This window comes from Cryptotermes secundus, unplaced genomic scaffold, assembly GCF_002891405.2.
Source record: "Cryptotermes secundus unplaced genomic scaffold, Csec_1.0 scaffold575, whole genome shotgun sequence".
In the NCBI taxonomy this organism is placed as follows: Eukaryota; Metazoa; Arthropoda; class Insecta; order Blattodea; family Kalotermitidae; genus Cryptotermes; species Cryptotermes secundus.
In genome coordinates this window covers 521,224-548,099 of record NW_019731225.1, presented here as the reverse complement: position 1 = coordinate 548,099, position 26,876 = coordinate 521,224, and the positions used below count along the sequence as shown (strand labels likewise).

The 26,876-nt window shown below is 46.6% G+C and overlaps 1 protein-coding gene across 1 annotated transcript in view; it reads left to right on the top strand.

Annotated features, from left to right (window-relative positions):
- The first annotated feature begins 9,107 nt into the window (after positions 1 to 9,107).
- The window catches only part of LOC111866571 (frequenin-1), a 54,559-nt gene continuing 36,790 nt past the window's right edge, over positions 9,108 to 26,876 (top strand). The window contains exon 1 of the mRNA XM_023855639.2: positions 9,108 to 9,640. Within this exon, the coding sequence (XP_023711407.1) occupies positions 9,577 to 9,640 (64 nt within the window). The 5' untranslated portion in view covers positions 9,108 to 9,576. The remainder of the gene's footprint in view (positions 9,641 to 26,876) is intronic.

The following is a 26,876-nucleotide window of genomic DNA, read 5'->3' as shown; positions in this document are numbered from 1 at the left end:
TAAGAACTGACTGGTCTCGTCGGAGCTGGGCTCTTATAACGTGCACTCGGACTGAATAGTGAATATCGTGTTCAAGGGTTCCGTTTTATCCGCTGGCAGTGTTCGTTTCCATGGATATCCTTCCATTTCCCGGGAAACGTATCTGTTGTTTACGCTATTCGTATGCAACGGTGTACTGGTATTGCGTTTCCACTGAAGTGTACATATTTATTGCAGCCGTTGCCTATCAATGGACGTGTCTTCTGTCCTTTTTGTTGGCACGCCACAATATTATCCTCCCATTATGCCAAGGTCTTCCAAGTGGTATCTTCCCTTCGGGTTTTCCTGTCTGTCTTCTCTCCCGTGCGTGCCATATGCACAGCCCCTCTCATAATTCTTGATTTGATCTTCCTGTTTATGTTTGGCGAGAAGCCTCTCAAGGTGATGTGTGTCAATATTACAGTCTTCAGGCTTGTGACCAAGGACGAACTGGCAGTGCCTAGGAACCTCCAGAGCCGGAATTTATTCGCGTCAATTTCCACTGAGTCTCTCATTACTCCCCCTCTCCCTATATTGGTACCATTTGTTGCACCCTCAGCTTGGTCTTCTTTCTTGAAGACGGAGTCAACAGATTACTGCGAAACGTCGGTAACGATCAACCGTAGTAAATGGCGCCGTATCGCAGGAAATAGCACAACTCAGAGTGGCTCAATTGTCTGCGTTGAGCTGCGTCACCTGTGTGCCAAGCCACGCCACCCTCTCTCCATGGAACTCGTCGATATACCGGGTGTCTCAGAAGGAACGTCTCAATTCAAATTATGAGATAGCGAAGCAATTATTGGATTTGCGATGTTCCCGCCGGTGATTATGAACGTTATCATCATCTGGGACATGACTGCGGATGGTCTGGTAGAATTTTCCGACAATTCGGAGGAACGTATTGCCTCCATCTTCAGGATCGAAAATTAAACAGTGCAAGCAACAAGCAGGCAGAATTTGTTGATGTAATACTTGATTAAAAACGTTTCAGACATAGTGGTAAGTATATACACCACCCGTTTTAACATTTCATACTCCGCATCTTGCACAGTGTATTTGTGTGTTCCGTATGGTTATCACAATAAACAGCGGCTATTTCCTTAAACAGCATTAACCGATTGATTGTTGCTGTGGAGACGAAGTGTGTTCCCTGTGAGGTAAGGACTCCAAGATACTAAAACTCTGCATTCTGCCAACACAGTGTATTTATGTGTTCCGTATGGTTCTCACAGTAAACAGCGATTATTTCCCTAAACAGCATTAACCGGTTGGGCGTTGTTATGGAGACGGAGTGTGTTCCCTCTGAGGTACGGACTTCAAGATACTAAAACTCTGCATTCTGCCCACACAGTGTATTTATGTGTTCCGTATGGTTCTCACAGTAAACAGCGATTATTTCCCTAAACAGCATTAACCGGTTGGGCGTTGTTATGGAGACGGAGTGTGTTCCCTGTGAGGTAAAAGTAAAGCTATCCCTATAACAGGCCGTGGGGGCCCATAGGGTTGTGAGACGTCGAGGCTCCAATATTTTGTATAAAATCGGCTCATGGATGGCAGTGAGGTCAGCCTAACGCGCCGGCCGCCCTTTACCCCCAGGAAGATTCCTGGTACTCTTTTCTGTTAGAGGTAGAGTCGACCCCAGGATCATGGTGTGGCTGGAAGGAATAGGTCAATTGAACAATTCAACTGCGCTATTGCGCGCCTCCGTTTTCAGTGAGATACGGACTGAACTGTTATATAAAGGAGCTTCAAGTTTGAGGTCTGAAGGTTCCCAGAGCCGTGAGAGTGTAAAACATGATCACGAGTCTGCTGCTACTCGGAACCAAGAATCACTCTGCTGACGAGGACCATCGGCTATTTAACAGTCAGTCAAAGGGTAACGGATGAAACTTGAGGAAAGACAACTGAAGAACACAGCGGAGTATAAATTCTGAAAACGAATTGGATTCAGCTGCCTTGATATGAGATCCAGTTGGTGATTTACCTCAGAGTGACGAAGGCAAGTGTCTGTTTTGAGGCACCGGGTGGAAATATCGACAGTCGAGTAGACTCAACAGTACAAATGAAAAACTTCTATAGGGAACGCTACACACTGCCGTGTTTTTATAGCAGCCAATTCGATATAAATAGCGCGCCTATCTGATGAACCCAACAGGGAAGACAGCACCACTACGCGGCTGCCACGAGAACTTCGCTTTGTGGCTGTGCAGTATATGCTTCAGGGGCACTGAATACCTCGATGGACTGACTCTCGGATTGAAGTGTGTACTGCTGTCTTCTGAGATGCGACGCAGAGCTCCGGTGGCTGCTGGTTGTATGCTTGGCTTACTTTCTGACGCTGAAGATGGAGTCAGTATTTTCCTCCGAAACATCACGGCTTCCGCTGTGGGAACCTCAAATCCAGTCTGTAGTTTATTTAACGACGATGATTTATGTACGAAGGATATATTCGGCCTTTATCACGCGGTATTAATGTTTTTTTCAAGTGAAGTCGTTACATTGGATTTAAAATAATTTGCCTTTAGCCGCTATTATGAAAATCTGTTGAAATGCCAGTAGCAGATCCTTGCGACTTGCAGCATCATTGCCGATTTCTGCCACCTGCAGCGTTGTTGCCCCTAAAACTAAACTTCGACGACAATACCAACCTTACAGAAAGAAAACATAATTCTTTATTGGTATGGTCAGTTGTTTAGACTTTATGCGGACGCAGAGCATGGACAGATAATGAAATCGAAAGCAACTTTCAGCGGTCATGACTTGATCGAGGTATTTATCCGGTATTTACCTTAAGGGACTGAGGAAAATCAGAAAAATTCTCAGCCCGGCCCAGATTCGAACTAAGGACCTCCCGAATACAAGTTTATAACGTTACCGCTATGCCATCGTGCTCGGGGACACACTTTATATCAAGCAGGGTTTTCGTACGTTGTACGGTTCGAAGTAAATGTGACAAAATGGAGCGAAATTGCCGGAATTTTCAGGGAATGCGTGCATTTCCTAACTTGTTTATGACGACACACAAACACTGCAAAGCCTCATCATAGTCGTAAGATTTCCCAAACGTAACTACGTAACAAAGGACCCGTCGTTGAATGTTTTCTCGAACTGCAGTTAGTAAAAACAATTCGAGTTCGAAGTTTCCGGTTTTTCTGAGTGACAGCGGAGAACCAAACCAAGCAGGATTAAGAATTTTGCTCTTTTTGACACATTTATCACGGATCCCACGTGTAGGTGTGGCAGAAACACGGTGACAGATTACCCTTTCCTCTGTCCTAATGGTTGCCATGGTTTCCCACTGTTGTGGCGCAGGCTTTTGTTTTAAAAATAGTGCGTCACACTCCCACGCGGCGGCACTGAGCATTAACAAGAGAAGAGCGACGGCCACGGGGCGCTTTGTCACTCCCCTGCCACAATGCCCTCTACCCGACACGTTAGAAACTATTGTCTCTGAAATATCTTCGAGGTGTGTCATCAAAGGAGAATGACGTAGTTCGTTACGTCACGAGCAGAAAGTCAGTGGGGTCTGTTTGCAACACGCGATGGAGAGCATACCACAACACGGCGTATTATTCCGCTGAGACTCCAAGGAGTAATTATCTCACGTTACATATTTAACCTTATCCTTACTCACAGGCATAACCTCCCGTTGTAGTGTAGCTAGGGCGACACCTGCCGGTCGCGGTGGCCGCGCGGTCGAACGCTGGGATCGTGGGTTCGAATCCCACTCTAGGCATGGTTGTCTGTGTGCTATATTTTGTGTTTGGGTTATCCTGTGTGCAGATAGCGGCCTTGTGACGGGCTAATCCCCCGTCCAAGGAGTCCTACCGACTGTTTAAAAGATCCAGAAGCTGGAAAAACGGCCAAGATCCAACAGAGAGCGGGAGAGCCATAGACAGATAGATACCCGTGAAAATTCAACGGGAGACTAAACTTTCGTACTAGCAACTTCCCCTACTTTCTTCTTTATTCCTTTCCATTCCTACATGTTATCCAATTCGAGGCCGAAGTTCAACTCAATCGCCCACCACTAACACGCACAAACAGGCGGTCTGAACCGTATCCTCCGTGCAGTATCGTTCACTTCAAAATCGTGTTGGTACTCGTGTGGAGGGGAGACGTGCCGGAGCTTGACAGTTCGTTGCTGTGGTAACCAGAAATCGCGTCATTTCAGAGCTTCCGTCTCACCTTTGTACATGGTAATGATTTAAGTGGTGACTGTACACGGGCAGTGGATTTTATATGGGATTTACTGACCACCTATACACACGACTCGGAAGTACAAGCAGTTACACTGCCGCTAATCTCCCTGTTCAAAAATTACCACAGCACCCGCTAAAACTGTTCGCAGCCTACTGTCTCTTCGTCAGCCGTACCCTAGTAACGGCTTTAACAGTGGAGATCCTTCAGCTGTACTCGCTCAGGTTCTTTCTCCACAGCCTCCTGTGTAGAACTCAACTATCACCTGATAACTGTCAACTAACTGAGTCGCCCCACTTGTCTTCAAGAATAACTCCTTTGCACGGACCGAGCAGAAAACATCGTTTCCAACAGTAACGCTGTTGTTGTGTTGCATAAGACCGTTATTTATTCGTCTGTTGCATAGCAACGGCTGTACACGCTACAGTATATGCACATTCATACCTGTGCCATTAGGGTACGTGTGTTGCAGATTTGTATAACCCGACGAATGTGGACGTTGTTACAAGTGTTCTCTCCGCGGTCCGCAACATGTAGGGAGAAGTCAGTATCAATTAATTTTGCCTAATGTAGCCCTCCGAACGTTGATATCAAGATTATTTCCTGTCATAAATATTGAAGCTCCGTCTGGATATTTTCCTCCGTTCATAACAAAGTCCACATCCTAAAACTTTACCCTTTTCAATTTTCTACCCTTTACCCTCTTTCAGACATACCCTTACCGGAAGGACGAGTATGCGCTGCATGGGAACTTTCCAATAAAATGACGCATTTCTCAGCTTACCCGCCCCCCTCCAATAAAGTACATTTTACTGCTCACACGACTTCCCACTTCCACCGACTCTTCTGCTATACTTTCATACCTCCCTCTCTCCATGACAGAAACAGAACGTATCTGGATGAAATCAGGACCGCCACGCGCAGGCGCTAATGAGCACGCCAACTGTTATAAATTAAACAAGTTCATTAACACGACGCACACGTGACGTCACGCACTGTGGATTGCGATGTTGCTGCAGCCTGAACAAGTTGGGAGATAAAGTTCTGTTGCGTTCGCCCGCTTCCTCTTGGGTTAGAAGTGTATTTCCCATAAACTGTGCTTCATTTGTTTGTTCAGAATGCCCTTGTGTCGGTAAATATGCCCCAGAAACACGTGGAGGTCTTCATGTTAAGTGTCCGGTATTTTTGTCCCATTTCAACGAGAATTTACTTGTTTCGGCAGATTTGAGTGGAATTGCCCAGTGATGTGCCCTCGAGGTGCATGCAGACNCCAGATATCGGTGACCTAGCTTCTCAAAGCGCAACAGTTTCTCGAAATGCTGTACAAGAGTTACAAGAATACATGCGAGTGTATGGCCAGACGAATGTGAGGTACAAGTATAATGCTGTCTTGTGGAAAGTGGTCGCGTATTCTGATAAAGTCCACCGACGTACTGTCTCCTTCTTCAGGGCGAAAGACGGAATCGGCAGGTACCTATCTGCGAAACACCAATGACCCAGTCCACAGCCCCTCCCCTCACCCACGCATCCATGACGACCTATGCAGAAGCGCAAAAGAAGCGCGACCTGAAAATGTGATGGGTGTTCTTGGTGCGTTTTAAGACGCCCGAATTTACGACGCTGTGTTCCCGTCGTCTGCACAAAAATATTCATAAGCAAAGTGTGCGCTCCAGCGTCGTGACCGCCCTGACCTCGCAGCGAAGGGGCCGCGATACGATTTAGTGGGGCAGTCACATTTTGCGCTACAGACTTTCAGATTGAAAATGCTACTTGTGGAAACTGGGGGCATTGCATGGAACTGGGGGCATTACTTGGAAACTGGGAGTATTGCAAGGAAACTGAAGGCATTACACAGGAACTGAGTGGATTACAGAAACAGAACATTGTGGAAACTGAGTGAACTACATAGAAACTGAGGGCGTTGCATAGAAACCGAAGGCATTGCGTAGAAACTAGAAAATCACGTCTTCTCTTCAGTTTTCTTTTGCTTTTCTCTTGTTTTCCTTTTCTTGTTCTTCCCAGGCGCACTAAGCCGAAGCGGTAACGCTTCTGATTTCTATTCGGGAGGATGCAGGTTCGAATCTCTACCTGCTTCCCAGGTCTCTTGACAGGCGTTTCTGTGGATTCCGCAGGCAGATTCGTCCGAGACAGCTTCCTTCCATATTGTTTCCAATTCGTTGCTCACATATGGCCCTATAATTCGGCACTGCACTACGTGAGCTGCCGGCTGCCTCGCGCAGATACTCAAACTAATTCCTGTTTTCCCATCCTTGTCCCTTGCTTTGTTTCTTTCTCCTTCATCTCGTCGTGTTTGTAATTTGTCTTATTATTGTTTCTTTGTGTCCCCTGTATTCTTCTCGATTCCCCCCACTTGTTCCTCCTAGTTGTCACTTTTATCCCACCACTTCACATTATCATCAGACATTATTCTTCTTATTGCTGTTCTTTGTCTTCTGCCTTATCCCTCTTGCTTCTTCCATAATCCTGTCCTCCCAACATCCCCTGCTCTGCATTCTTCGAAGAATGAAACGCGAACTTTCTGAGTTGCTGTTCAGCCTCTTAACCAGACGCTCCGTTTTACTGCTACATACTCCACGAGGGGGTAATTTATTATTAAAATCTGAATATCTCCCCGTCGCAGCGCAGGGTTGATGCTCCTCGGGCATTGTAGACCTGGAAGCAGGAGATAAAGGCGGTGTCAGGCTATCGGGAAGGCTACAGCGGCTTGCTCTTTAACGCCTTGAAGCCTGACATTCATCTGAATAATATATATATAAATCCAGTTCGTACCTCACAGGGAACACACTCCGTCTCCATAACAACGCCCAACCGATTAATGCTGTTAGGGAAATAATCGCTGTTTACTGTGAGAACCATACGGAACACATAAATACACTGTGTGGGCAGAATGCAGAGTTTTAGTATCTTGAAGTCCGTACCTTACAGGGAACACACTTCGTCTCCATAACAACGCCCAACCGGTTAATGCTGTTTAGGGAAATAATCGCTGTTTACTGTGAGGACCGTGCGGAACACGTAAATACACTGTGTGGACAGAATGCAGAGTTTTGGTATCTTGAAGTCCGTACCTCACAGGAAACACACTCCGTCTCCATAACAACGCCCAACCGGTTAATACTGTTTAGGGAAATAATCGCTGCTTACCGTGAGGACCGTGCGGAACACGTAAATACAGTGCGTGTGCGCGCTTTGTGAATGTTAAAGCATTTGGTATATAGTAGTTACCACTGTGTTTAAAGGCTTACTGAATCACATGATAGCACTGCCTCGTGCCTTTACCGAGGGATGAGCCAGCAAGTATCTGTGAACCATCGTGCAGCGGCCGTTAGGAACACCGCGCCGATCTGTGTCAGGGGGAACACTGAAGCCCCCCCCCCCTGCTAGCAGATCATCGCTCTGTTTACAGTCCCATAAATATGACGGCATTATGCGATAAGCAGTCACGTTATCAACGAGATTTATAGATACCATAAATCTGAACCACATTCTTAGACACGGAATATTTCATGCCTTTGTTTTAGTAGCGGATAAACGTCTTTAGAGGCTGACGTCGCATTCCTTGACGCGCTCACAACAAAAATAAAATGCCACTCTCCACTTTGTCATGTCTGTACATCTTCAGCTTTTGTCTGTTATGGAGCCACACTGTTCATTACAGTATTCACAGAAGCCCTAACTTGCGTGTAAAATCCGTTCCACACCATCCCGCTTCCCTTTGCTCACACCGTTCTGTCCGGCGAATATCTCACAACTCAACTCTTCTCAGCCTTCCTTGCAGAACTCAACTCTCAACTAACTGGGTCCCCCCATTTATCTTCCTTATAACCCTTTTGCATGGACAGAGTAGAAAACTCCATTTCCAACAGTAACTCTACATTTCTTGCGTATTCATTGGCGTGGGAACGTGTTTAACGATCCGCTACCTAGCAGCGGGTTGAATGACACCGTTGTTTGTTCGCCTATCTCGCGGTCATTGCATAGCAACGGCTTTACACCCTACAATATGTACCACCTCCTTGAACATACAGAATTCTCTTACATTTTGCCGATGTAGTGTATGTGTTCCCTATGATTCTCACAATAAACAGCGATTATTTTCCTAAACGGCATTAACCGGTTGGGCGATGTTATGGAGACGGAGTGTGTTTCGTGTGAGGTACGGACTTCAGGATACTAAAACTCTGCATTCTGCCCACACAGTGTATTTGTGTGTTCCGTATGGTTCTCACAGTAAATAGCGATTATTTCCCTAAACAGCATTAACCGGTTGGGCGTTGTTATGGAGACGGAGTGTGTTCCCTGTGAGGTACGGACTTCAGGATACTAAAACTCTGCATTCTGCCCGCACAGTGTATTTGTGTGTTCCGTATGGTTCTCACAGTAAACAGCGATTATTTCCCTAAACAGCATTAACCGGTTGGGCGTTGCTATGGAGACGGAGTGTGTTCCCTGTGAGGTACGGACTTCAAGATACTAAAACTCTGCATTCTGCCCACACAGTGTATTTATGTGTTCCGTGTGGTTCTCACAGTAAATAGCGATTATTTTCCTAAACGGCATTAACCGGTTGGGCGATGTTATGGAGACGGAGTGTGTTTCCTGTGAGGTACGGACTGGATTTGTATATATAAACTTCATACTTCAGAGGATTGCATCCGTAGAGAAATCTAATCAGCTTCAAGACTCGTACCAGCGAAATTCCTCGGCACGAACCTCCCGAACAATTTACCTCAACTCTTTTTGTGATCCTCCAATTCTTTCGTCCCCCTGTAGGGTATCACTCCTACGCACTGCGGATACCCCATCCCCACCTTCACCCTTTCCCACCCCTTGTAGAGTCAGTGGCAGGGTTGATTCAGAGCGCATGCTTCGAGTCCCAGTCTGCTTCGACGTTACACTAGCTGTCCGGTAAGCAAGGAAGACAACCGGACGCGTTTGCGAGTGCAAGGATCAGAGAATGGCATCGGTGGGAATCTGTCACCGTGCAGTAGACGCCAGGCGTCACAACGCTTCGTGCGGTGGACGCACGCATCGCTCACGTGTCTAGGGGTGAAAACTCTAATTGAAAATATTGTTAGCATCACTATGGTCAATTTAAAAGTGCAGTACAGCGTATAGTGTTGTGTGGACAGCGAGGAATGGAGTTGTGAATAATTCATAAGAACTTTATATGTAATTGCAAGTTTGAGACGCACGTAACACTTTGGGCAGTTGTGTCGGGTATCCCCCGCAACCATAACCACTACTCACCCTCAACACTCCATTCAGTTTGAGTTAATAAAAACATTTGAAGTTGACATTTAACTTTGCGATCATGCACAGTGATTAGTGTCAAACATGGGCAAGAAAAACTCGAAGTTGAAACAAGAGACTATCGACCGCCTCACCAAGGATACATACTGTGAGTACTTGACCTCTGGTTCATGCCCCGGGCACGTTACACGCTCCATCCTTGCTACTTCATACGATTTGTATGTATCTGACGCCCCTAACTTTAGTTACGGCGGTGAGTATGGTATTCTGGGCCGTGTCTCTCCGTGTAGTCTGGTCCAAACTTTTCGGAGGAACATATTGCCTCGGGGTTCAGGGCAGAAAACTGAGGCAACAGATTTCTAACAACAAATTATTGTTCCTTAATACCAATCTACAGGGCGTCACATATACTAGAACTTTTTAATAATCACTGCCGAGAACAACTCAGACCTCATAAAGTTTTGCATCTTGCAAGCTCATGAACACGGAGATTGCCCCATCTCACGAATGTATATACAAATACGCTATCTGGATATTTTGGTCGATTTTCTTGTTTAGCCCATAAACTATAGTGGATACTATGTATACTACATGCTGTAACATTAAAGAACTCTGCATTCTGCCCACGCAGTGTATTTATGTGTTCTGTATGATTCTCACAGTAAACAGCGATTATTTCCCTAAACAGCATTAACCGGTTGGGCGTTGTTATGGAGACGGAGTGTGTTTCCTGTGAGGTACGGACTTCAGGATACTAAAACTCTGCATTCTGCCCACACAGTGTATTTATGTGTTCCGTATGGTTCTCACAGTAAACAGCATTAACCGGTTGGACGTTGTTATGGAGACGGAGTGTGTGCCCTGTGAGGTACGGACTTCAAGATACTAAATCTCTGCATTCTGCCAACTCAGTGTATTTGTGTGTTCCGTATGGCTCTCACAGTAAACAGCGATTATTTCCCTAAACAGCATTAACCGGTTGGGCGTTGTTATGGAGACGGAGTGTGTTTCCTGTGAGGTACGGACTTCAATATACTAAAACTCTGCATTCTGCCCACTCAGTGTATTTATGTGTTCCATATGGTTCTCAAGCTGAAAAGGCTTAGGTGTCCTCGTGCAGACGGGGTACATCGTTAGAGTTGGTTTGACGCGTTCTCAAGCCTGAGAAAGAGAGAGAATAGTGGAAACGTCAATGAAAGGGGAAAGTCGTGAGAGAAAATTTATTGTCGCTGTAGAAAGAGCAACGTGCTGACCCATTCTGCAAGATATGAGAAATTAGCGTGAATATGCAGGAAGCGCCAGGATGTGCCAGGCTGCACGGCGTCATCGAGCTTACTGGCTTAGAGATGACTCAATTCGTATTTCAGAGGTACTCGCTTCGTGACATCGGCTGTCCTGACAGGTTTATCGTGGTTTTGCTCAGTTCTTCCAGACAAATGTCGGGATAGTTATCCGTTAGACCACTACCGCTCCCTTCCAGATCCTTTCCAATTCATGGTTCATTTATCATCTCACCACTCGATGTTACGTATTATAGCTACTGGCAAAGTCGTGATATAATCCTCCAAATAAAATGACGCGGTGTCAGAACCAAGAAAGCAGGCATATTTTAAGAACGGAAATTCTGGTCTCAGTGCCACCAGCAGAAATATTTTTCCACCCCTTGGCCTATATATTTGACATATTCAAATTTCGGGCGTCTGCAGTCACAGCTGCCTAAGACAGGACAACATCTACCCTGAACCGCAGCTGAACGAGACATATTTACGCTACAGTCAGAGCGTTCCTTGTTGTTCCGATTTACCCTATAGAGCTGTACTCTCCGGGAGATGTTGTGTGGCTAGGGAACTTAAAAGTAAAGATTTGCGCTTGCTTTTCAGCTGGCATGATGTTGCCATGGCAACGAGGAAAATAAATAATATTCTGTAATCAGCGTTAAATTCGGAATTATAACCCAATTAATTGCTCTTTGGCCGGAACTTCCATGTGAATGAACTTCAGGCTTCATCAGTTCGCTTCAGTTGTCAGTGGAGCGCTGTCTCCTGGCCTTTCAGCTGGTGAACAGTGTAAACCGTGTAAACTGTCTTCAGGGTTCCGTCATCACATGGTGACGGATATTGTTACGTCATCATTAGCATATTTCTGGATGCATGATGGGAGCCACATTGCTCTACCGGGCATCTCTTGGAACACAAGGGGAATTTCCTTCCGTAACGTTGCCTACACAATGTATAACGCAACCTCGAAGAAGTTATCAACAAAGTTTAACATTTTAAAGACCAAGAGAGAGTTACTTTACGGCTGGCGGTTACCGCCAATCAGTTCGTCTTGGCGCCAAGCCCCTTAAGTCCCACTACCAGAGTTCCTTTTTCGCAACTGAACCATTGTGGTCATAAGTCTAGGAGGATGTGATGGGTAGGGCATGTAGCACAAATGGGGCGAAAAGGAATGCACATAGGATATTGTGGGAGAGCCAGAAGGAAATAGACCACTAGGAAGACCAAGATACCTGTGGGTGAACAATACTAAATTGGATCTTAGAGAAATAGAATGGGATGGTACATACTGGATTGATCTGACTCAGGATAGGGACCAGTGGAGGGCTCTTGTGATACGGTAATGAACCTGTGATGTTGATGATGATGACGATGACGATGACGACGACCCTTGCGGTCATACTCCCTGTGTTGCACCCTATCTGACGACAGGGTGGATTTGTCTCTTATGATTTGCCTTTTGTCAAGTGCACGTATCGCAGTTATAGCAAGTTATTGAACATTTTTCAAATTTTCTGTCAGTACAGGCTTTGCAAAGCAGATCATGTCAGTATTACGTATCTTATGCTACAACGGCGGGTTAGTAATTTGAACGGTCGTAAGCTTGACCGCCGCCAAATTTAATCCTCTTATAGTTTATAACTCTATGATGTACAGTGGTAAATATTATATACGCCTTCCATCTGCTAAACGTTGGGGAACGGGGTTCATATCTCGTCTGTGAGTGTGTTTGTCAGTGGAATTGCTCTATGCATTCATTGCGCACGTGGCAAGACAGCCATCCGTGTCATGGCCTGTTGCAGTTTCCTGCACTCGGGAGCAGTGCAACTGTTCCAGATGGGCTCCTGCTTTTACGACACAATTTGCAGTTGAATTGGCATCGCTTCATTTCCAGTACACACCGCCAAATATGTCTCTGTAACTGTGTGCCAGTCCGCCTGTTCCAGCCTCCACTTTGCTCCTGTTGCTTTCTTTCCAGTCAGTATCTTCAGAACGTAATGCAGTAGTCACACGATCATATCCCAAACTATGACCGACCCAACAGGGTGTGTCGGAATTCTACATCCCTCTCAAAATCGAAGTCTTATAAAAACATTACATGGTCGACAAGCGAGCTTTGAGACGTCGAGGCTCCAACATTTTCTTGACAATCGGCTCACAGATGGCGGTGAGGTTGTCAGCCCTAAGCACCGGCCGCCATTTCCCCCCAGGAAGATTCCTGGTACTCATTTCTGTTAGAGGCTGAGTCGATCTCGGGGCCACAATGTGGCTGGAAGGATTAGGGCAATTGAAAAAAATTCAGTTACCTCATCGGGAATCGAACCCACGACTACCGGCTTGTTACATACTGCCTCAACCAACTACGCTACCTCGTGCCTCTCCTAAAGGGTACGTCGTGGAAAAAATGTAAAAAGGGAAATGTTCTTCTTGCTGTTATTCGCATGGGTTCGAGTCAGTGCCAGCTTTTTCTCCAATTATTTCTTCCATATTAACAGCATTTGGTCATAATGCGATGGATAACCTAAGTATGATTTATGGTAACCATGGCAACGCGATGTGTTTACGCTAGATTATGGATCGGTGTATTTTCAGTTCTGTTTGCTTTAAAGTAATTTAGTTGTGTGTTCGTGTACTTACAAATAGTGCATTACAGTTGAGGGCATGTGGCTCGTAAAGACAGTTGAGCCCTTATGCAGCCTGCCACACAGGTATTGTGTTCTGCAGGCGGCGTGTGTATGTGGGGGTATGGGGTTCCAAGACAGTAATTAAGTAGCCACCACGAATGGCAAGAATGTTTCCTTAAACTTTAATGCAGAGTTTTCTGCACGGTTGATCGGCTATATTGGTGATGGCCCTCGTCAGTACAGTCATTCTTGGTTTCTGATCCCACGAAATCTATGATCATGTTTTTCCGTCCATGTGCACGGTAATTAATATTTGAAAGCCTCAGTCCGTCTCCATAGCAACGCCCAACCGGTTAATGCTGTTTAGGGAAATAATCGCTGTTTACTGTGAGAGCCATACGGAACACACAAATACACTGTGTGGGCAGAATGAAGAGTTTTAGTATCCTGAAGCCCGTACCTCACAGGGAACACACCCCGTCTCCATAACAACGGCCAGCCGGTTAATGCTGTTTAGGGAAATAAACGCTGTTTACTGTGAGAACCATACGGAACACATAAATACACTGCGTGGGCAGAATGTACAGGTTTTGTATGTTAAAAAAAGTTGATGGTACATATAGTTACCAATGTGCTGCTTAGTGTCAAGACGACAATCTTAGGTATGCGACTCACTAGAATTTGGTAGGTACGCACAGACATCTCGACTGAACCTGCTGTCGGTATCTTCAGTGTTGAAGATGGATGCAGTTCTCAGAAATGTTAGTACCTGCTTACCAAAAGTGACGGCATCACACGCCATAAAATCGCAATCTTAACTGAGTATTCGCTGTGACGGGTGGCCCCTGACCGCCCCTGAAAATCTATTGGGGATAATCGCCATTGCCTCAGTAGCCCTTGGAGGGAGATCGGCCACACGATTGCCAAAATTACCCCCCCTCCAATGGCTGCAACTGAAGTACGCGTTCACTTTATCCCAGTGCCGGCGCGCTACCTAAACAGAGAAATAGGATCCATAGCAGAATGTCCACTGGAATGGGAAACAAAATGAGAGCGGATTGAAACCGAATGGAACGGAACGTTGGGCTCCGTTACTGGCAAGACAGGGAGTTTAAAAATATAGTTCATATCCAGTAACACGCTGCGATGACGTAACTGAGACGCAGGTTCCACAAGTGTGGTCTGTCTTACCGCAACCTGGAAAGTGACCTTTCATTTATTCGCCACATTATCTGAGATGCTGACAGCCTCATTAAATAATAGATCTATCGAAGAACAGAAATCCAAAAACTAATCGCTCGCCTTCCTCTCACGACTTATTGAGTATTTGATACGATTCGGACCGTATAGAAAACACCGCGTCCATCACTTCTTCTGAGTGTATATTCGTTGCCGCGGGGAAGTGTTTCCTCAGTCGTTGCTTAGCAAAGGCTTTCTCTTCTGGCTCCAGTATCCCGGATTTCAGGCGTTATGGGCGGAATGCGCAGGCACAAGGACAGGAAGGTTATGTCTAATTCTCTTTTACTTTTAAAGAAGGATAGCAGGCTCAAAAATTTAAGTTCTGAATGGGGAAAAAAGAATAAAAAAGTTTTTACATAAATTTACATAAATAGGTAGAAATATGCACAAAACAGACTAAAAAGATGATGTAGCGGTAGAAGGAGCAGGGCGGGTCCAGTTGTCGGATGCTGTGAATGCTTAATGCATCAAAACAGGGCATTTCATGATGCCCGGGTTTTAGTGTAGCTCCCTACATGTGTAAATTCTAACTTAGGTGAACTTCATGTCAACTCTCCGGTCACGGTAGCCCAGCGGTCTGAGGCATGAACTGTCTTCCCTCGCTAGCAAGCCGGGATCGTGGGTTCGAATTCCACACAAGGCATGGATGTTTGGTGTGTGTATGCGTTCGTTCTGTGTTTGTGTTGTCTTGTGTTTAGGTAGCGGCCTTGCGACGAGCTGATCACCCGTCCAAGGAGTCCTACCGTCTGTACGTCAGTCAGTCAACCCTGCGCCCAAAACGGGGGGCAAGAAGAAAGAGAGAGCAAACCGCAAACGGAACTTACGATATGCGGGCTTTCTTACGGGCCGCCCTGCATAAATTGTTAATAACACTTCAACGTGCGTGACGTCAGAAACATCCACGGTAATTTGATAGTCGTTTGTTTATTTGTCCTGTCACGAAAATTCAGATTAATTCTGAATACGTAAGCGGGTACAGTTTATTCATGTGTAAATCCTGGCTCATGTCCCAGCCTGAAAATGTCAAGGGCTTTGAGGTCTTTGACCCATTTTCCCTTTGATGCCTGCAGTTTATCTAAAAAGCATTTACGGTTTCAGCTTTTTCCCCCTCACACAAAACACACTGAGTGTCTCTATTTCCAGGGTTCATGACATTTCACAAAGTTGGTGGAACTGTGCAGCTGGAGTTGGCCAGACTGCGCGAGATAAATTTGAACTGTACTTGAGGGCCGCTTGTCCATTTTTGTATTATCATATTTCAAGTTCGGCCTATCTATGTATATCTACCTATCTACCTACCTACCTACCTACCTGTCTATATACCTACCTACCTACCTACCTATCTATCTGCCTCTCTATCTACCTATATACATATCTGTCTACGTATCTATCTATCTATATCTCTACAGCCCTTTGTAGGGCCTTGGCCGCTTTTTCAATTTCTTGATCTTCTACAGTCGGTAGGACACCTTCGACGGGGATCAGCTTGTAACAAGGCCGTTACCTACACAGAGGACAATACAAACAGAATAAACACACGCAGACATCAGTGCCACAAGTGGGATTCGAACCCATGATCCTAGTGTTTTAGCGGGCGAAGACGGTTCATGGCTTAGACCGCGCGGCCACTGTGATCGGCCAAGATAACCCACTTTACCCTTCTATAGGATCCTGTTGTAACACCCGCTGCAATTAGACGGAAATTGTAATGATTTGTTGCATTCAATTTCTCACGTATCAGTGACCAAGCTAGTGTCACGGTGACAATGAAGTCGATTGTTGTTGGGTACAGCATTGTTTGCAGCCGAATACCGAACAGTAATGAAATTCTTCCGACTGGTAAAGCCCAGTTTCGAGAACATCGGAATTTCGCTCTTAGGCCCATAGTGCGCCTACCGTTATTTTCCTCATGACACCACCCTAGCAGCTTTACTTATTGAGATGGTTTTCACAAATTAATTAAATTTATTTTCAGAAAATGACAGTTTTTCGTCGCAAAGCCCATGTTTTGGGGCATGGAATGTCCAGATTCACCGACTTATGATGAACAAACCGCTAGATCCGTTGAGACGCTAGGGAGGCGCACATGCATGCAGAAATAGAGACAGGCGACGTACCAAAAAACTTGTTCATATTCATGGGGCCGGAAGACGTGTTTTCTCCCTGCCTCGCGACACATTACCATGTGTGCCGCGTGTGTGGGAAAGTGCAGATGATACTGGAATTCGTAACAAGTTCGGTTCCGCAACAGCGCGCCTTGACTGACGGCCGGAGGGACCAGAACTGTGAGCGAGCAGGAAACAAACCGACGAGACGAAGCAGCGAGAATCCTGAGACCGGTACAGGCTTTACTTAACGACGTTGCCAGTCTCTGGCTCCCAAAGCACGTGATCGGACATTTTGGTAACGCTCTACACTTTTATTTTGGAGGTGCTGGTTTCGAGTCTCGACCAGGATACAGATTATCCCAAGTTTTTCCATGGGTTTCCTCAGTCTCTATAAGTAACTGCCCTGATAATGCCTCAACTACGACACCACCGCTTCCTTCCAAATCCTCTATCGTTCATCACCCAACATCCCACCATTCAAGGCTATATAGTCTAGTTACTGGGAACGTCGTTAAACAACCCACAAAGAAGATGAATAAGGAAGAGGCGTGGCCTGATTTAAGGTACAGTCTTGGTATTTGGGTGAAGGAGCTGAAGAAAGCCACGTAAAGCCTGAGTCAGTATGGTAGCTTCCCAAATTACCGTCTGAGGCACAGAGATCGGTCATGAGGTGATAAGACGGGCGTGAAGATACAGGATGAGTGAGAGCGGAACGTGACTGCGTTAGTGCCGTCACGTTCCTAGTCGTGACGCCCTGTGACGCATTTGGCCGCGATTATTGATCCCGTGCTTTGTTTTGCCACTTGGTTTGAACTTGACGGACGCATCGTCACGTCACAGGGAAGCTTATAGTTGCTGTCGTTCAACTGGAATATTCTCTGCTGTGTTTACAAAGTCCCGCAACTGTCCAGTTCGTGCTGAACTCGCGTGGTCCTACTCGTGGGTCAGTTTGCTGGTTCCCCGAACCTGTCTGCATACGGAAACCTGCTGTTGACGTCTTCCGGTTGCAACTTTATGTAGACTTTTTGTTATAAATATGAGTTCTGTGTGTTCCGTCCACTTTATTCCCCTCCCATTTGATGTCCCCACTATGTAATTAAGCACCACGTGTTGAAGGTGCATGAGGAAGTCGGAGGTATACCTCCACGCATTCTTAACCTCCATACAGCACAGAGGGCAGCCATAAGCACGTGCACTAAATGTCAGATCTTGCATTTTGGCAGAAATCTAGGATTTTACTATGAGCTCAGTGCGAGACACTAAGGTAGGCCGCACACCGACATGCATCAAGACATATAACAGTCAAGACACGATATCTGCGACATGACGCAAAGAAAGGAGCATAGTTGAAACGAATGATATAATGAAAACTGCCGCACACCGGTCTCAGTCATGATGCTGACGTCAGCTTCATGTTGACGAATCACGAATGAAGGAAAATTGCGTCTTTTGTCTGATGTGTTGATGCTTGTCTTGACGCAGTTGGTGTGCGGCCGCCCTAACAGTTCTCTTTGTTAGCTGTGGGAGTGGCGCGGCCCTGCGAGCTCAGAGAGACCAGCCCCTGATGATAGATAAATACGGGACATTTATGGGATGATAATTGGTAGGGGAATGCCTTAGTACTGGAAGAAAACCTGGCACGGTGCCGCTGTGTGGCTGCTCTGGGAATTAACTGGGATATCCTTGGAGGGAAGCCGGCCTGAGCTGCTGCACGCCCTTCTCGACACTCCAGCAGAAAATTAAGAACTGATAACGCAGTGTTTTTTTAACAATTTGCAACCCCGTCACAACCGGATTGAATTTTCTCACGGGCCGAACACAGTCCACGGACCTTTGTTTACGTACCCGTGATGTACAGGAACTTTCTCCAAGTCTGCTCGTGACGGAAACTAATTACTCTTCTTACAGTACTCCACGTGTTGCGAAGGTTCTGCAGTGTGAATGGAACGCAGCGCCCGGGTGGCTTCAGAAAACCTCCGCTCACAAGTCACCGAGCGTAAACTTGGGAAGCGAGGCGCGAACGTCATGGCCACTATTAGAGCGATCTCTGTTTTTAAAGCACGATACCTCTTGGCAGTTTGGGCCTCCAATTTTTAAGAGTCTTCAAAATTTGGTGTTCTATTTTTGTATTTATTTGTCCGTTTTATGCCTTCCTTTCGTAGAAGAAATAGACGTCTCGGTTTTGATGGATTGAAGATCATGAGGCACCATGAATACGGAGACTGATTATCGCTTATGCTGGCTTTGTGTGTGTATGTGTCCGGACGGACCTGGGCCTCGCTAGCGCCTCACTTGTTGGGCGAAATGTATTGGTGGTCGGCATTCAGCAGTTCATTTTTCACAGGTCGATGTCCGATTAATATGAACATTCTAGCCCCCAAAATTGGGCCCTTCAAACAGGCTGTAAGAAACATAATGGCGATTTTCTTGAAAACGGCTCTTAACTTGATCAAATTTCACAAAATCATAGAGACAGCGTCCCTAAATATAATTACGTGAGCAGTATCTATCATGAAAACGGCGGTCCAAACGCGAGATTGTAGTGCTGTATCGGTCGGACGGACTTCGTTGTTGTTCGGTATTCAGCTGGCAACAATGGTGTACCGAACAAAATCGATTTTCCCCAAGGTAACGCAGTGAAAGTCAGTCATAAGCGTGTAACGTCTGTGTTCCATTTGCATTTGTAAATTTTAATTTATCAGTTCGATTGTTGTTCTGTCCTTGAAGCTTTGGCAAGAAAGCATATCGCGTACAATGAACATGTACTCATGCTTGTATAGAATATTGATTTATGATTTGAAATTTAACTTTCTGTGTAGCTTGCAGGGGAAGATAAACTGTTTCTTAGATTTCTTGTGTAGTTTTGGGTATGGGAGTGAATAAACATGTTCCTTTGTATCCCCTCCTGTTTCCGCTGTTCATGACGTTCGCGACTCTGTGTGCTCTTGTCTCGCCCTCGATTTATCATATCGTCACCGAATTACTGCGCATTGGCGCAGCACAACAGAACATCTCGCCTTTGTCTGAGGCGCCTATCAGCCGTTTCCGTTTATAGTATGCTACATGATGTATGTGAAGGGCGTCTGTTTCGTGGTGTAGACAGAGAATCAAGCCTGTTCCGACCTCACATGTACATTTCTTCTTCTCTAGTCTCTTCCTCGGTGTCGGCGTCCTTTTGCTCTGTGTTGCAGAACTCGCATCCATGTACTTCTATCAGGCATTCTTTGCAGATAAAAGGTGACGCTGTCCCTGTAACAGGCCGTGGTGGCCCATGGGGGTGTGAGACGTCGAGGTTCCCACATTTTCTAGAAAATCGACTCACAGATAGCGGTAAGGCTGTCAGCCTTACGCGCCGACCGCCCTTTACCCCACAGGAAGATTCCTGATACTCATTTCTGTCTGAGACTGAGTCGACCCCAGGGCCATAATGCGGCTAGAAAGATTAGGTCAATTAAGGAAGATCCACCTCATCGGGACTCGAACGCGCAACCTTCCGGCTTGTAGCATAGTGCCTCAACCAAGTACGCTATCGTTTGTCCCCCGTTCTTTGTAGGTGATTCATCTGAATGTGTCTGTGTTCTCACATCTTTGTTCTGAGTGCATTCACCCTCACTCGCAGTTCGGTGTAACCTAGCTCAGCCCTCAGCTCCTGTTACGTGTATCTTCAGTTCACTACCATACAGAGATGTCAGTGCTGCAGCTTCGTGCCTGTTTTAGTCTGCAGTGTTCGCCCTTAGGCACACACTTTGTGTCTACCGCGTGCGTTATGCCACGTCCTGACCTCGAACTCAACATGTGATGTAACATTACGGCGCTGCAAGTTTCACCCTTCAGATACACCCGTCCCCCCAAAGTCTTGCAATAGTATAAAATCCGTTGCCTTGGTTACCCCTATTGGCGCCATTATTACTCCTTACTTCCGCCGGTGTCGCTGCTGTCGCACGGCCCGACTGAAGCCCGAAAGATCGCGATAAGTTGTGAGGGCCGTGTACCGGAGCAAGTTAGCGCGGCGGTCACTGAATAATACAGATTTTGTGTCGGCACGGCGGCAGGACCGTGGTTCTCAATAAGTGGCCGGTGAAACATTCATGGAGCGACATAGCCTCTGCGTGCAGCTGTTTGCATCACGCCATGGAGGCGTATACGCGCCATGGAGGAACGGCTGCTCTCACTTCCACAGCGTCCAGACCGGCTCACCCAGCTGCACTCTTTCTCTGAGGTTAAAACGGCCTGGGCGTGAAACCAGTCACTCAACTTTATGTGGTGCCAATATTAAGGATGCCTGAAGCCATACCTCCGTTCCACCATACATGTTAATGGCGTAGTGCTTTTTGTCATTTTATCTGTAATTTCGACTTGTTTGACGTAAACTGAGCCATTATCAGACAGTAGCAGTGGGAGCAGTAAGAAGCCGTGGTCTTGTCTTCTGAATCCTGCCTTCCTAACATTGTTATTATTTGGTATTTCAAAAGTTTTTATTGTTTCTTTCTACGTATTCGTGCGAAGTTTTAATTGGCCTCTTGGCTGTTAAGTTTACACGCAAACAAACAAGACTTGAATTGAATTGTTACTAGGAGGAGATGTAAATAAGAAAGAAGTCTTCTGGGATTTGGCACCGTGTATATGTGGTGTTAACCGACGTTTCGGAGGAACGTATCGCCTCCATCTTCAGNTATATTTTTTCTTCTACCCTGAAGATGGAGGCGATACGTTCCTCCGAAACGTCGGTTAACACCACATATACACGGTGCCAAATCCCAGAAGACTGCTTTCTTCATAGTCACCGCCGTGAAAGCCACAAATCTTACAGATGTAAATAAGTTAGGAAACGTCCGCATTTCTGCCCCGTCTGAGGAGTTCAGTTCAGTTAGCTCGGAACTGTGTGCCGCGCGTGAGGTGTGTTTTGCTCGGAACGTTTCTGTCCCGCTTAAGGCGAGAGTCGGTGGAGCTGCGAGATAGTTGCGCGCCAGATGTCGCCCTGTACAGTGCCCGCGGTAACAGAATGTGGACAGGACAGTAGACAGGCAGACAATGCAGTGGATTCCTCTTGATGACGTGGCTCTGTTAGCCTCGGCTCAAGATGGAGCAGGGTGGTCAGTTTCACGCCGCGGCCGGGGAAGTAACCCCAAGCAGGTTGGCCTTGTGGCTACTCTGGAAGATGTGGAGAAGGGAAAATGTCTTGCCCCTGACAAGAATTGAACTCCGATTCCTAGATACTCCAGCAAGCAGTCTAGTCACTGTACCAACTGAGCTATCCCAACTTCTGGCTTGAGACTTAAAATATAGAGCAGAGAAGTAGTTTGCTGCTGACCCTCGCCAGCAGAGTCATTCTTTATTTCGGGCTTCGTTGTGACTCAACCATATTTTTGTTCGTTCGAAAATTTCCACGTGTCTCGAAAGTGGTCTCGTGGTCAATAGTTCCTGGCTACAGATCCAGAGATCCCGGGTACGATTCCGGGCGCTGCCAGATTTTCTGGGAAGTAGTGGGTCTGGAACGGGGTCCACTCAGCCTCGTGATGATGATTGAGGAGCTGTTTCAAGGGAATAGCGGCTCCGGTCTAGAAAACCGACGTTAACGGCCTTGGGGATTCGTTGCGCTGACCACGCGACAGCCTCTATCCGCTAAAGTTGGCACTAACTTCGCCGACAAGCGGCGGTTGCTCGGTCGGCATAGTTCGATTGCGGGCTACAGACTACGGAGTTTTTTTTTAAGTGTGGCCCACTCTTCGACAAGAGGAGGGGGTCCTGCTGCCTCTGTCGACCATCGCTTAAGTTATGCAGTGACTAAGCATATAACCCCCTCTCGACATCGGTCGAACGAATTTCTCACTTAATTTGAAACCGCTGGCCGTGATACGTGTAGGACATGATTTGGAAACACTGACCGACAGCGGGTCGTTAGAATTATGGGTTGACGTGAAGTATTTTGTTTAATGAACCGCGAAGAGAAAATTAAATGAAAGTTTAGGCGTGTGTAGGGGGTGGGGGGGGCGATTGGCACCTGTTCATGGCCCGCTCTTGTCTGATTGATTCGTCAGGTCGTGACGTCAATCAGTTAATTGCTATCCTACAGATAAGTTCGATATTGACAGGTAAACTCGTCACTCACGCCTCCAGCGAGTGAAACATCAACTAGGAAAATCCTTGCATTAATTCGTGGGCTCTTCAGTGATGGCCAACATGGCGCTAACAATTTTATTTTCAGCCATCTACTCTCTGTTAAACTCCATCTGCTCCCCGAACCCGGTTACGTCATACGTGGCATAGGAAACTTTACGCTTTTCCTGTTTAAGTCTGTCGTTGGATCTGAGACACTCATGGAGCCCACTGCGGAGAGGACGGCAAGGTTCGTAGGAAGGCCTAATTTTCCACCCTGAAGATGGAGGCGATATGTTCCTCCAGCACTCCGGGATATCTCTAATCTACGCGGTGTTAAACCCTGAAAACAGTTTCTTCAATTGGGGGTTGAGTTTTCCACCGGCGCAGCAGTGTCAGAACTGAGCTGGAAACGTGATCTAGTAACTTTATAGTTATGACATAACGGTCTGCGTCATTATCTGACGATGACGTCACCTCGTTCCTGCAGCAGATGGAGTATATACACGGCCTACTAACATCTCTGGTTCTGTCTGTTACAAGATTCTGAGGAAACCTTGTCCAATGTAAGTTACAGGAAACCTTCTGTTACTCGAAGCTCCATTACAGTGATATTCTGCCCTCTGTGTCTAGATCTTGTGAGTGGCTTCTTTCTTCCCTTGAAGTTTTCCAAACAAATGCCTCTATGTATTTCTCAATCTCTCTCATGCGTGCTACATGTCCTGCCGCTATCGTCCTTTTTTCGTTCAGCCTAATAATGCGCTGTGAAGAACGCCAGTTACGAAGTGCCTCGTGTAGTTCTCTCCCCCCTCTTAGATGCAGATGTCGCCACCAGCGCCGGGTTCTCAGTCTACTCTAATCCAAGTTTCACACACATACAAAACGACGGGTAAGATTATGGTCCGTATATTTTAAACTGTTAAGTCTTTCAAGGAGCAGAAGGGAATACGAGACATCCGGAAGTCAGTCGCAGCGCTCCCGGAAGTTACATCTCCTTTTAATGTCTTCGTGAATGTGGTTCTGTTTTGTTGGTGCCGTTCCCAAATATTTCAAGTTTCAATATTTCGGAACCCCTAAAACTCTCAACCCCGAACTCCTGCAGTCAGAAGTTCTGCTCTTCCTCTCCCTGTGCGCTCGGGACAAAGAAGCGGCAAATCTTATTTCTTGCGGAGGGAATTTATTTTCACACATGAAGTCACTTGCAGTAGATGTCTCCACAGAATTTCGGCGACCGTCAAGGGGACGCCATACCAAGACGAGGGGAGGGGGAGGTGACGTAAACAAAACTTTCCCTCGGAATCCCCCGGCGGAACTAACTCGTGTCGAAGTACCGAACTCTTGGACTTAAAGTGGATTGAGAGCAGCCGAGACGAAGCGCCAGGGAGGATCCAACTGGAGCTGAAGTGAACATTCTTTCTCTGAAACTTGGATTATACAGGGTGATTCGTTCGGAGGGGGTCCCGAAATAATGATTACAAATCGCTCAATAGTTTACCGACGGAAACGAAACTTGGCGAGGACATTTCTTTGTACATGTGGAGATAATTGTGTTACAGAAAATGTTGAAATTGGTTTTCCTCCGCCTGGAGACGCAGGCCGTCACGACGCTCCATGTTCGTACACATTATTCCGCCGCATAAGACGTGCAATCACAAACCGGAGGAAATGTCGCTAGCCGGGCAATGAACCTCGCTGTTCCAAGAGGCGAGGGGGTTCCTTGAATACCTATGCAACTGTCAGTTGCTCAAAAACGATTTCTTGACATTATAGAGTTCACAACATCCAGCTACCCTCAGCAGATTAATCCAGTCAATACCATTCCAATCGGGGTACGCAGTAGTGCAGTGGTTAAGGTACTATGCTACAAGCCGGAAGGTCGCGGGTTCAAATACCGATGAGGTCATTGGATTTTTTTTTTCAATTGACCTAATCCTTCCGGCCGCACTAGGCCCTGGGGTTTACTCAGCCTCTAACAGAAATGAGTACCAGGAAGTAATTAAATGATTTTCCTGGGGAGTGAAGCGCGGCCGGCGCGTAAGGCTGATAACCTTACCGCCATCTTTGAGCCGATTGTTAAGGTAATGTGGGACCCTTAACGTCTCACAATCCTATGGGCCTTCACGGCCTGTTACAGGGATAGGTTTACTTTTTTTTACTTGACATTCCAATCAATTTTAATATTATCCTCTGATTTACGTCTAATTTTCCAGGGGGTTCTTAATTCAGGTCTTCCTACTGAAACCATATGCGCATTTATCTTGCTTCCCTTGCCTGCTACCTGCTCCGCCTATCTCCTATGAATGATTATTCTAATACGCTAGGAACTGTATCCGGCATTGTTCGGGCAGAACATGCATTCGCAATGGGAGGGGGAGGAACATCTACAGAAGGCAGGACTGTTGCCCCTGCTGCGGGGCGGGGGCGAGGATATTTGTGCTCTTTGGAGCATCATTTGTCCAGTAATTGTTAATTCACCCGCTCCATTAATCTCTGTGTAACTGCAGGAACGCAGCGATCCCTTGATGTGTTTTTATTTGAACTCCGTTTCTACCACAGAACTGCAGACAGGCGCGAGATGGAAAATGGCGGTCCTGTTGAATGCGTCCCTGTTTTCGTATTGGGAGGGTACGGGGTTCAGACGTCTCAGCCACATCAGGGAAGTGGACAGAGAGTACCTCGAATAGACCACGACCGCTTCCTTCCAAACCTTTTCCACTCATTGATCAGTCATGTCGGAATTTGACTGGCAGTCGTTAAATAAATCGCGAAAAAATGCAGTGTCTGAAGTAACTGAAGTTTCTTCTGACTGTATTTTGTAGAATGGATCAAAAATTGATCTTGTAAGTGAATAAAAATAATATTCTGATGAGAATCCGCGACGAGAGAAAGAAGAGTGCAGTCTGCTGGGCCGTAGCGCTGTGTAGTTTCAGAGATAGGCAGAAATTTGAGACGAACACTTCGCTTCTTCCCTCAGGATGGGTGAGTGAGCCACGAGGGGAACCAGCAGAAGCATGACTCTGCTAGTTCACCGAAAATTTGCACCATCTACAGGGTGTTGCGATTCGGAAGGTAGGAATATTCAAAATCGCCGACGTGACAACATCAGAACCAACAAGTAAAGGGAAAGTTGGGCGGGGAAGAAAAGGGAGGGAAATATCCAAAGCCGGGGAGGAAGGTCACGAGACTCGAGCAGTGAAGGGCTCCTGTTGCAGATGACGCCGACGGAGCCTGTAGTGGCAAACTGAGGGCGTACGGTTACAGCTAATGGCCCGCGCGTGACGTGGCGTGATACAGTTCCCATTCTCATCCTGCGTTTATAAACCCTCTCGAAAGTGTGATTCATAAACGCGCTGCCTCGAAACTCTGTGTTCGTGCTCCGCAGTGTGTTCTCATTACAGGGGCTGGAGGTCGGAGCAGTGAGCAAGAAACTTGAGTTGCCACGCGTTGAGATGTGGCGGCAGGACGAGGGTTTGTAATATCGTAGCGTCCAGACAGGCCATGGGGCCCACCCACCCTCCTACGCAGTGGGTACCGGGGCTGTTTACGCGGACTTGAAACTGACCGCTCGCCTCCATCTAGTGCCCATGTTAAGAATGGTGGTCGTAGTGCTTAATGAATTAAGTAAAGAANTACAGGGGCTGGAGGTCGGAGCAGTGAGCAAGAAACTTGAGTTGCCACGCGTTGAGATGTTGCGGCAGGACGAGGGTTTGTAATTAGTCCTCTTTATATAGCCCCGGCACGGACCGCACAGAAAATCTATCAATTATTGCGTGTCCTCTCGTTTCCGACGAAGCAACGTGACCACAAAGCTGTTCCCTAGCAACAGCTCTTGTACTGTCACCTGTGTACACAGCTGTTACTTGGCTCCAATCATATGTATTCTTTCTATAAACCATTGCTCTTCGTTCTTGAGTCCTCTGACCTCCAACAAGTATTTATAATTTAGGCGGAACTGTCGTTGCAGTTATAGAAGGCAAGACGCCTCAAGGGGCTTGACGCCAAGACTAATTGGCGGTAAACCGCCACTCGTAAAGTGACTC